At 31.9% G+C, this 11,935-nt stretch overlaps 1 protein-coding gene across 1 annotated transcript; it reads left to right on the top strand.

Moving 5' to 3' along the window:
* Positions 1-8,293: 8,293 nt before the first annotated feature.
* On the top strand, positions 8,294-11,545 carry LOC145935034 (coiled-coil and C2 domain-containing protein 2A). Its single transcript, XM_083036027.1, has 3 exons — positions 8,294-10,181; positions 10,514-10,665; positions 10,803-11,545. Exons 1-3 carry the CDS (start codon positions 8,507-8,509, stop codon positions 11,340-11,342), a joined length of 2,367 nt encoding a protein of 788 aa, XP_082892153.1. The 5' UTR covers positions 8,294-8,506; the 3' UTR covers positions 11,343-11,545.
* The last annotated feature ends 390 nt before the right edge of the window (positions 11,546-11,935 follow it).

Below are 11,935 nucleotides of genomic sequence, written 5' to 3'. Positions count from 1 at the left end.
TGTTGCGGGATCTAGTGATAATAATTATACTGAACATTTTAAAGATGTCGAGGAATTAAGGAAATCATGCTTGTGTTGGTATTCCTCGTCTTGCACATTCTGCACAAGGATGTATAGCAGTCTTTCAAATAAATAAAAAAAGCTGCTAAGTATGATGGTAAAATACAGCATTTAAGCATAACGTTTCAGCATAATTACTGAATGTAATTATAAATTAACTTTTATTATTATTACTAACTATATTGACCATAAATTCATTAAAATGCAACAATCTTAGGAGGATGATATAAATTAAACAATTTTTAAGTAATCTATGTTCAAAACGCTACTCAATTAGTGCAGATGCAATACTCGTAACAAAATTAAAAGTCGCTATTATTATATATCAACAAGGCTAAAAATTAACGCTTTCAAGAGAAGTCTTCTTGTACATGTTTTACTTTAGAAAGTGTTTGACTTGAACAAGATTCCATTGATTCTTTAAGTATATCATAATTTTTCGGAATATGCATGTGTATGACGAATTTACAATACTAGAACAACACAAACGCGCGCTACGCGCGCGACATTCCTTGATTTTATGTTAAAAAGAATATTTCAAATTTTCAAGATATTTTCAAAAAAATAATATAAAGTTTGTTTTAAATCGATTAATATTTTTTTGACAGAAATCAGCTGATAACTGTCAAAAATATTAATCAAGTTTAAAGAATTACAACATATTATTTAAAACATATTATTATTTTAACTTTTATAACATTATTATATTAATTTATTAGCAAATTAACGCTTTAATCAGTTGATTTCTATCAAAAAATATTAATAAAGCGAAAATTTGCTAATTAATTTTTAAAATAATGATATATTAAAAATATGAAAATAGTTATATGTGGTATATAATATGTTATAATACTTCACCTTCGATTATAATAATTTTTGACATAAATCATCAAAGCAAATGTTCTAGGACTTATAGTTTTCTTAATTTTCGAATTTAAATTTTGAAAGTTTTTCGCGAAAATTAATCAAACTATAAGCGTAGAACGGCGGACCTGAACGGGTTTTGAAGGTCTCTTCAAGGCCTACAAAACGAACCCAGAGAAAATATTCTAGGACTTATAGAGGCCTTAATTTTTGCAATTAAAGTTTAAACGTTTTCACGAAAATTAAGCAAACTATATGTCGAGCCCAGAGAAAATATTCTAGGACTTATACCTCTAGTCACTATAATTTGCGGCGTTAATAACTCTTAAAAACGCAAGATGTACACATTAGGAAACATATATATGTATATATATGAGATGTAGGTAGATAAAATACCCACAACATGATATATATTGTTTTTTATTTTATTTTATTTATTATATTCTATTAAAAAACATTCAGAACGCGTGTTGCAAATTTGAATATTATACGTCGACATTATCCGCATGTATAAAAGCATAAATTTAATTTACTGAACAATATCTCTTTAATCTTTATGTATCTTTATTTTTTATATGACAACAAAAAAAACCATGTATGTCTTGTTATATTTTCAAAATTTTGCACGATTTATTATATCGACATCTACACTTGTTTGAACCAATAAGTGTACATCAGTATATATGTGTATTTAATTTTAAATTATAAAATTAAATATATATGTATATAACTTTACCAGAAAGAGGGAGATGTCTTAAGATAGATATACATGCGCCAGTATCGATATGAGATTGCTTTTAAGTGCGCCGAAAAATCCGTAAGTTTTGCTATATATTTAATTGGTGCTAAATATTAAATTTTATATATCTGAGTATATAAGAGAAAATTATATAGGATTAATATAATAGAAAATATATAGAATTAAAATAAAAATGTGCCTTAGAAAAAAACATGTAAATATGTCGAAAAAAATACAAAGTCGATATAAAGATAAGTTATTTAATTTGATAATTTAATCGTGAACAATATACATAATATGTATAAAAATGTTTAATTAAAATCAAATTAAATATCTTAAATATGTTGCACAATAATATCCACGCAAAGTTTATTTTCTCCCTATATTTGTTCATATATTCCTAAGTCCGTTTGTACAAATATCTATACATGACAAAGAATAGCAAACGATTAATTGTAGCTAACTTAATAAGTATAAGTAACAGTATTAGTGAATGATATTTTGCGTATATTATATCGAATTGCAACGATTGACGTCGATTTTTCAGTTATAATACATGAAGAATCGGCTTCATCAAATATCATTTTTTTCTACTTTCGATTTAACATCTACAATATTTTGATATTTTAAACAAGTCAAATCACATTCTCTTTTGAAACTATTTAATCTATATTTCTATACTAATGCGATTTGAATTTGATCATTGTTTAACTTGTGAAATGACTTTAATAGTAAATCAAAAATTTCTATTATATTATATTATATATGATAATTATATCGTCATAGAACTTTTCATGCTATTATCCTTATGTAAGTTAATCAATGATTAACTTTAAATCATATTGTTAGAAATGGGCATAAGTAAGAAATTATGTTCGTTTACTGTTTACTTAAGATACACAGTAGAAATTCAATTTCTAAATAAATTTTTAAAATATCCTCTAAATATCCAGAAAAGTGAAAAAATAAAAAGAATAAAATTAAAACAAAATATAAATAAAAATAAAACTTTGATATGTACATAGGTTATTAATTAGAAATATAAAAAATCATACTTTTATGCATGCAGAACAATTAACACATTTCGATGTTCGAGTTTGTACTATACTCAACAAACTTTTGCACATGGGATGCATTTTAGAAATGAAAAAAATGAGAACGTGACTGAAACCCTATCCGACGAAATTTTGTATGAAATAGATCGTTTCTCAACCTTGAATCAATTTTTCTTTATGTTGACCGGATTTTTCCAGAAACTTTTCAAGATTTTTTGTTGTAAAATAAAACTTGCCATATATCATCTCGCATCGACCTAAATACATGAACTCTTAGGAATTATCAAAGGAAACCGGTAATTTTTCGTACAGGATTGCTTTCTTTAAAACACCTACATTTCTTTAAAACTACGCAGCTTGTTAATCAAAAAAATCCATACAGAATTTTTTTTTTAATAGAAAAAAAATACAATCTCGGACTAAGATAATAATCGAAAAGAAATAATTAATAAATAGAAATGAGAACAATACATAAAGGTAACAATAAAAAAAAGTTTGATGGTATTGTTTGATGTTACGTTGACACGCCAATAATGACGCGTGTGTGCTTCGTAAAGTGCACAACATACCTTAAATAATTTTGTAAAACAGTTCCAGTTTCAGAATTGTTGGTGTTCAGACGTGTACTCGTGGACTCACGAGTGGTTCACGAAACGGGTGAGTTTTTATTGCTCCCAGCATCGTCTATATCAAAAGAAGAAACAAAATATAAAATCGCCAAATTTTGCTTCCATGTTAACGTTTCGCTCAATTATCTCGAGTCGGGAATTAAATTCGTTTCGCGTTTCTTTACTCTTGAAAAATGAACGAGTGTCGGGAATAAATTGATGACGAGAATTGTTACAGTGCATTTAATTATTGCAACGACGATCAAGTGTAGGTATCTTTGGAATTTCGCAATCTAATAGATGGTATTTCGCCTCGCATCAAGTCGAATATATTATCTCGATTGTGCTACTTGTGTAAAATGTTGAATACTCCTGCATCCTATAATGAAGAATCATAGTATTGAATGAATCTGTGAGCTATTCGATTGGTTATGTTCTCGCATATTTTTTTTTTTTTTTTTCGTGTAAACAACATTGCGCAAATACAGATCTAACGACAATTATCCCGTGCAATCGCACGATTACACTTATAATTAATTGTGTATTTATGCGTATCATCATCCGGGATAAAGGAGCAGAAGCAGCGTTCCAATTCAGTTCGAATACGATTGTGAGCTCTGATCAACACGAGATAAATAAATTAATTAATTAATAACATGTCGATCACAATCCTGCGTTTTTGTAACAATTCGTTTCGCGTCGGAAAAGCTCGCTGTCTCGACACTAACAGTATCATCGTGTCGTGTCGCAAGCGGGAATTAGATCGAATTAGATGGCGCGTAAATGCAAACGTAAAAACGCTTTATGCGAGCGCGAATCATCCCTCCTACCCCTCCAATCCTGGATCCCGTGGAAAACGATGGTTGTACCCCATCTCTCCACGCATACCGCGAGCGCAGACGAAGGTGGCAACGAGTCCCGCGGGGGCACTGAAGTTAACTACCAGATCGATGTCCGACCCCAGTCCAACTCGTCCCCCCGTCTCGTGAAACCAACCCCCTACAACCCCCCTCGACACTTCGACGCGACCGAGAGCTTGGGTCTGTCGAGGCGAATCGAGAACAACTTTGTCGCGGTTATGCGACCCGAGTCGATGATTTCTTCCCGACGGCGAGACGTCGTCCAAAAGCTCGCTCGTTCCGTAAACACGATTATAGCAAGCGCTTAATGGTTATTCGACGTGTCCGTGATAGTTTGGATTTACGTTGGATAGTTGTAAAAGTCAAGCTTTAAAGAGGGATAAAAATATCAGAATATTAAAATATAAAATTATATATCAGTAATTTCCATGACATATATTTATACGATATATCAGAAATTATATATTGAGTTCTCATTTTTTAAATAAAATTGATGACAGATGCAGATTTTTAAAATAGAAGTGATATAAAATTAAATTAGTAAATCCATAACTTCAATTTTTATAAATATTATTAATAAATATTTAATTGCATAGTTTTAATAAATATTTCTTTTAAATAGAATTGATATAAGATTTTAACATCCCCGCAAAATCACGCTGAACATTCTCTTTCAATTGCAAATATCATGCAATCAGCTGATAAGAGGCGATTTTTATCAAGAACATGAAAAAAATTATTCTAATTTTTTCTAATTCATCACAGATAGAGAAATATATTTTAGAAAAAATATGTATAATAAAATATTTACTAATATTTATATTAATATTTATATAATACTAATATTTATATTAATATATATTTATATTTATATTAACTCATAAAGCTAAATCTATTTTACCACCAAAATAATTTCGTTAACAACTCTGGGAATTTCGAATGAATCTGACAATATGACGCCCGACAGTATGAGAAATGAACACCGTAGAGAATTAATGGACCTACTGTGCGTATCTATATGCTCCAATTATTGCCGCGGTGCCGATTATACGAGGGTTCGAATATAGTCATTCGCCATCGGCGATATATCATTGTTTCAACGAAAGAGAGTGCCATCGCGAATAATGTAAAAGTGACAATATCGGAACTTGATCGCATCGTCGAGCCTTCATATTCTTTTACATATATATTTGTCAAGAATAGATGTAAAAAAGTCATATTAATTAACATTTATTCACGTAAAATTTCTATGTGATTAGAATTTGTAGATAATTATTATTCCAGATAATCTAAAAAGTATGATTTTTTCGGCGTCTTCAGGGACATATTTCGACGGCACTTAAATGTTTTATGTATTATGCACGCTGCATAATATCGACGACGAGTTAATATTTAGTATAGCCGAAAAAGTGGTATTCCGATTTAATTTATCCAACGACGTCGCGCCGACAAAGAAAGGCCACTCGTTCGAAAACCGCAACATAATAAACAAAAATGAATATAAATTCTATCCAGTATAGTCCCGCGCTTTTTATTCACCGTATTGCTAAAGGTGTTAATATGACATTTAACAAAATTATGCATTTAAATAAAAAATGAAATACGAAAAAAATTGATTATTATTGTACTTCAAAGTATTTAGATTCGTTTTATATTAAGAATATTCTTAATACACGTTCTAGTTATTTATTACACAAATTCAAAATTAATTTTTTTTAAATAAAAATAAGATAGTAGAGTTACAGATAGAGTAGTTTATAGAGAAGTTTGTTTCAAAGTTAAAAATTTTGCACAAGATCTACATTTGTGGCACATCTGTTCGTCATTGTGTCAGACATCAAGGCGGCATTTGAACGATAAAAAGATGGATCTTTGTCATATTTTTCAAAATGAGACGAAAAGTATAAAAGGGATGACAGGGATATCTCTACGATATACACAAAACGCACGTGAAATACGGCGGAAAATACGTGAAAATTAACGAGAAAGAGGCACGAGAGTAAGAATAGATAAGATGCTAGCGTCAGGCTTTTTAAAGATTGAACGGAAAGGGAAGGACAGTCGGCAACCTGTGCGTAATTGGACCCAAAGACGTAATAGTTTTTACATACCAAATTCCTGGCTTGCAGAGGATACATCTTTTTGTTCGACTTGTGCTTAGGCCGGCCCAAGTCGGAAAACACCAAATAGATTCTTTTATGAGGGCCATAAACTGTCTGTGAATCTCGATGCTCGAGTATCGATGGTTCCAAAGGGGCTAATCTGTTGATGAAAACTATAATAAAACGTCGGCTCTGAGTCGGCACACGTATTTTGGAATTTTTCCTGGGCAGCCTCTCTTTATGTAAGATATTTTCTGCCCTTCTTCTATCATGTCGAAAAACATTAATTGTTGAAAAACATGAATTATTTGTGTATTTTTTACATACATTTTTTTCATACAGACGAGTCGAGCCTTTTATCTTTTCCGAAAAGAGTTATACATATGATACACATGTAAATTTAACTCACATTTTTTATATATACTTGAAAATCCAATATATTTTTATACTTCAAAAATTTTATTAAATTTTGAAGACAGTATATAGTAGAATAATGTGTCATCATCAACTATTAATTCACGATATATCTAATCATTTTTTATAGCGATAGTTTTATAACATTATTGTAAGGATTTTAAAGTTAAATATATATATAAAAGTATTTTTTTTAAACAAGCATATTATATACTTAGAAAAAAAAAGAAAAAAAGATATCTGCAATAATCGCATTTGAAAACGTTAATGTTCTTTTGTTTTGTAAAAAAGATATAAAAGTAATAAAAAGATTTATTTTTAATAACTATTTTTAATTTTAATAGATTTTTCAACATTAAATATGTATATGTATAAATATATATTTTAATTATGAACTTTATTTATATACATAAGTGGCCTATATTAGAAAAGATCAAATGGAGATATTAAAGTAATTTAATAATTTACTCGCTACAAAATCTAAAACAAGCTTATGAAAAAGAGCAGTTAAAAAAACAATTAAAAAAAGAAATATATTCATATTTTATTTCCGATTGATCTAAATTCATTATGATTTAGTGACCAACGAACAAAGTTTCTTCTAATGACTACTATAAACAATTGCCATTTTTTAACGCTATAGTAATGCGAATTTTGCAAAATTATTTTGTCCGACAATATTCACTTTGTGTTCTTTTGCATTATTCGCTCATTTTCCCCTTTTCCCTCTCTCGCTCACTATTATCTGTAATAGGCTCTTTTTTTCGTAATCGACAATGGTCGAAATATATGATCTTGTTTATACTCTAAATTTTTAAATGTTTACAAGTTTTTATGTATATGTATGTAATCGTGCATGTGTGTTTTGTTTCTGTAATGTGCTGGATTAATAGCGCATATAGAATTTTTTAAATGTATTTTTTCATAGAGATATATAAGAGTTATAAAAAAAAGATACATACATTGTTTAATACATACGTATCTGTTGAACGTTATTAATTATATACTATCCACTTCTATCTATAAAAAAATTACAATTAAAACAGAGCTCCACTATATCCACATTTAACATGGATTTGTACGCAGCTGAAATTCTGTTAGTGGCGTCCCGAGTAGGAATAACACTCTAACTATATACACGAATACTGTCGATATACATTGTATAAATGTTATCTTTTATCAATATATTATCAATATATTGATAAAATCGTAAAATCTGCTTGTTTCTGATGATTAAAGATTAAAGATATTAATAAATAATATATTAAATTTAAATAATTAAATTTTCATTTGTTCAAATTTAAATTTGTTGACATGTGATGTATTAAATTGTAATAAAAATTATCATTTTTATTAGTAATACATTTTTAAATCAATGCGATGTATATAATTTAATTCATAATCAGATTTTATACAGACAAATTATACAATTAAAAACTTTTAATGTCAGTGCTTTTTATTCCATCTTCGGTTCTACCAAGTCGATATTCGACATCAGTTTACAAGATGTCGTTACTTATCTTTTAGCTTACCCGTTATACTTTACAGGCTCCTTCATGCCTTTTCACCCTTTATATTTCCCTTACTTGTTACCATGGAAACTGTCACCATGGAAATTAGAGTACAAAACAAATACCAACGAGAGTCTATGATATAGTTTTGTACTTTGCAGCAAGAAAAACAAGCGATTTAAAAATGTTTTATATTATACATGCTAAAATGATTATTTAAATAATTTAAAATTAGTATTACAAATAAATTATATAAAGAGAAGATTTCTCAGTAAAATTCTTTTGCAATCGACATGTCTGTCTCTCATCTCGACTTCATAAGTGGACCGACACAGCGTTCGCGAGATAAAACCGAGCAAGATTTCAGCCTTTGCTATGCATATCCGGTGATCGATGACGATCGTATAAGAAGCGATGTGCTCGCGAAAAATAAAGGTACTTTACGAGTGTCGAATGATAGAAATTCATCGGCAACGGAGGATGGATTGTACGTGTCCGAGAATCCTCTTACTAACAAGCTAATCAAGCCGTATCAGCTGGACGTCAAACAGCTGGATTACGAGTCGCGACCGCGATTTCGCGGCAAACTCGTGGAAATCGCGATACGAGAGATTCGTATTCATTCGCCGCGCGAATCAGATCAATCGAATAACGCGGCAACAATCGAGATTGCCTCGGTGTCTATTCTATTCAAGGGGAAGCCGATATGCAAAACGAACAGCCCGTTTAACAGGAAACTGTACAAGCTGATGATCAGAGATTCCGAGTGTCACGATCTCTCGATACAAGTGCATTCGCGAAACGATAAATCCAGCATACTTCCGTTACCGTTGCCTCAACGTTGCAACATCAAAGACCACGTGGTGGACATAGACTTCGCGATCGGCAAGGGTTCACAAAGGATATACACTGGCATTGTTGCCTGCACCATTTCCCTGTCAACGTACGGTCCCGACGAACCGAAAAAAAGTGGCGGCTGTTATCTTTACAGACCCAGCAACGATCCGAACGATCCTCAAAACGGCCTCTCTCTATTAAGACCTCAGAGGAAACGTCCCGCTGACAGAAAAAACGTCAAGTATTTTTTGCTGGAAGATCCAGCTTTGATCTTCGAGACCTCCGATGTTAGCACGACGACTCGTAAAACATCACCGGAATCCAAATCACTGGATATCGTCGTCACCGAGCAGCCGGCGTTCTCTTTATTGGACGTATCCTTCAAGAATCTCTTTCGCGCTAATCGACCGCTCAGACCGTCGTCTAGCGCTCATCACAGCAGGCATCACAATGTAGGAAGAACAATTCTAACTGTTAATGTGCTACGGGGGGTAGAAGTACCGGTGAGGGAAGAATCGGCGCTCGTTTCCCCGCTGTTGGAAGTTGAATGGGGTAACGTCATTCGCACGACCTCGATTGCCGATGGACCGGCACCTATCTGGCAACAAACCCTACACTTCGAACTGCCCAGACAAAATACTGGAGAGCATTGCGTGAAGTTTCGTCTGTACGATCAGCATCCAGTCTGGGGTCAAGAGTGGCTGGGCGAGGCGAGGATTCCGCTCGAGCGTCACAGAAATTATCAGGAACTCGAACGTTGGATCGCTCTATCACCTCTCTACAGTCCGGCGTTGCTGTTCGGCTACGCGCAAGCCAGCCCCGGACAATCACACACCAGAATCTACGTGCTGATGAGACTCGAGCAGCCTGGAAACTCCATGGAAGCTAACACTATCGACACTTTGTCCAAGGGCATCCAACGTTGCTTGGCTCATCCTTATAAAATATCCAACATAGAAACTCCCGACGATGCCGCCCGGTTCGTCATGCTTCTTTCATCATTACCCATTCATTATGGCCCGGTTGCACCTCGCCAGGCTTTGAACGTGAATAAGGTTGATCACTATGGCAGAGCGGCTTTGCTAGCGACCTTGCTACAAGGTTTCGGCTTGCAGTCATACGTACTATTAGGTATACAAATTTATTCTAATGCATATGCAGAGCAAAAGGATTTAATAATTTAAATAATAATTTAAATGTCAATGAAATGTATTATTTTTTTGGTTTAATTTAATTTTGATTTAATGTTTAATTAAATCAAAATTGAATGTCACATTGTCTTAAAATTTATTGTATTTATATTAAAATCTTTTCACTCCTTATTTTCATATATAATTATCATAAGTCAACAATGTGCATAAGTCAATTATAAGTCAAACTGCAGATACGTGATATTATTTTTACAATATTGATATGTATCAGAATGGATTGATGTAACGCTTTTTTTATGCTGAATGTTGCAGGTTCCTCGCAAATAAGTAAATGGACCGCGTTTGTTTTAACTATCGAAGAGAACGATGTTGTTTTATGGGATCCGGAAATTGGAGAACATTATAAATTAAGTGACAGCCGTTGTTCATTGATGAAGGTGTCCCGCTTAATTAATCACTCTGGTGTTAGTATAAAATAATTATGTAGTTGTATTTTTAAATAACGACACAAGCTTACATTCTTGGTCTTTCAGCACCTTTTATTCATCTCCTTTTTCTTTTGTTCCCGCTCTTCTTTCAGAATCGTTTCTTTCTGTTTCAGATATGGGAAAACACGCAGAGGTCTATTCTTCCTCACAATCTGAAATACAATGTGACGATCAGCAAAGATTGGCGACCGCTCGTGTCTGTAGCTACATCATCGAGCAGTAATCGACCCGTTCAGACATTCGAATTGACTGTCACAGCCGAGGAAAATGCTCAAGAGAAGGAAAGCGAGTCGCAAATGGAACAATATTTGCGAGACAAGTTGTCAGGTTTGCGTAGCGCTCTTGGTTTAACGACAATATTTAATCGTCACGCCGTGAGTGTTTTGCGCGGCTTCATTTCCGACATTCCAAACGACGTGAAATATCAATTAGACAAACGGGATTTGAAACAGTTGTTCAGAGCCTATCATACGCACGGTTTCGTCTTGAACTTGCGTCAGGCTACCCTTGACGAATTGGCGGAACAGATAGCCGCCACGAAAGTCCATGATATTACGGGTCCCGTCGAATTTGCTCTTGTTTGCCACATACAACGATACGTCGGCAAAACGTGCTCGATATGGATAGCTTTAGCGATTTTACGAGCTCGTTAATTGCTGATTTTGGCTACAATATTATCATCTTTTCTTTCGTCGATCTACGTGCAAAAAAAATATTTGAGATATCTTTAATTGAAAGAAGTAAATAAGCTTATAATTAAAACGTTTTACAAAAGTAACAGTTACAATGGAAACAAAACTGTCGTTGGAGTAAAAGACTGACATTTGGTAAGTGTTCTTATTATTAATTATAAAATTATTACATTAAATGACTGAGTAATAAATTTTGATTTTTTAAATTAATTATAATAGATTACATCTATATTGGTAATATTTGAGATTCTATTTAATTAAAAAATTAATTTAATTTAATTATTTAATTTAAAGAGATATTTAACTTAAATATTCTTTTATTCTTCATATAATATTTATAATGTAAATTTTTCTTCTTATTTCTTTATAATAATAATTTTATTCTTAGATCAATTTATTTTATATACTTTTCATAATCTTAGATAATCTAATTTGATATTTAAAAAATAATTTTAAATGAAATTAAAAATAAACAAATTTTTTTTCTATTTATCATAAATTATATTGCTATGCGAGAGAAAACTTTTTTAATATATAGGGAAAAATAAAATATA

Source organism: Prenolepis imparis, unplaced genomic scaffold (assembly GCF_030444845.1).
Source record: "Prenolepis imparis isolate NDT839.2.m4 unplaced genomic scaffold, iyPreImpa1.0 SCAF_4, whole genome shotgun sequence".
In the NCBI taxonomy this organism is placed as follows: Eukaryota; Metazoa; Arthropoda; class Insecta; order Hymenoptera; family Formicidae; genus Prenolepis; species Prenolepis imparis.
The sequence above is the reverse complement of the archived record's forward strand: the minus strand, read 5'-3'. Positions and strand labels throughout refer to the sequence as shown.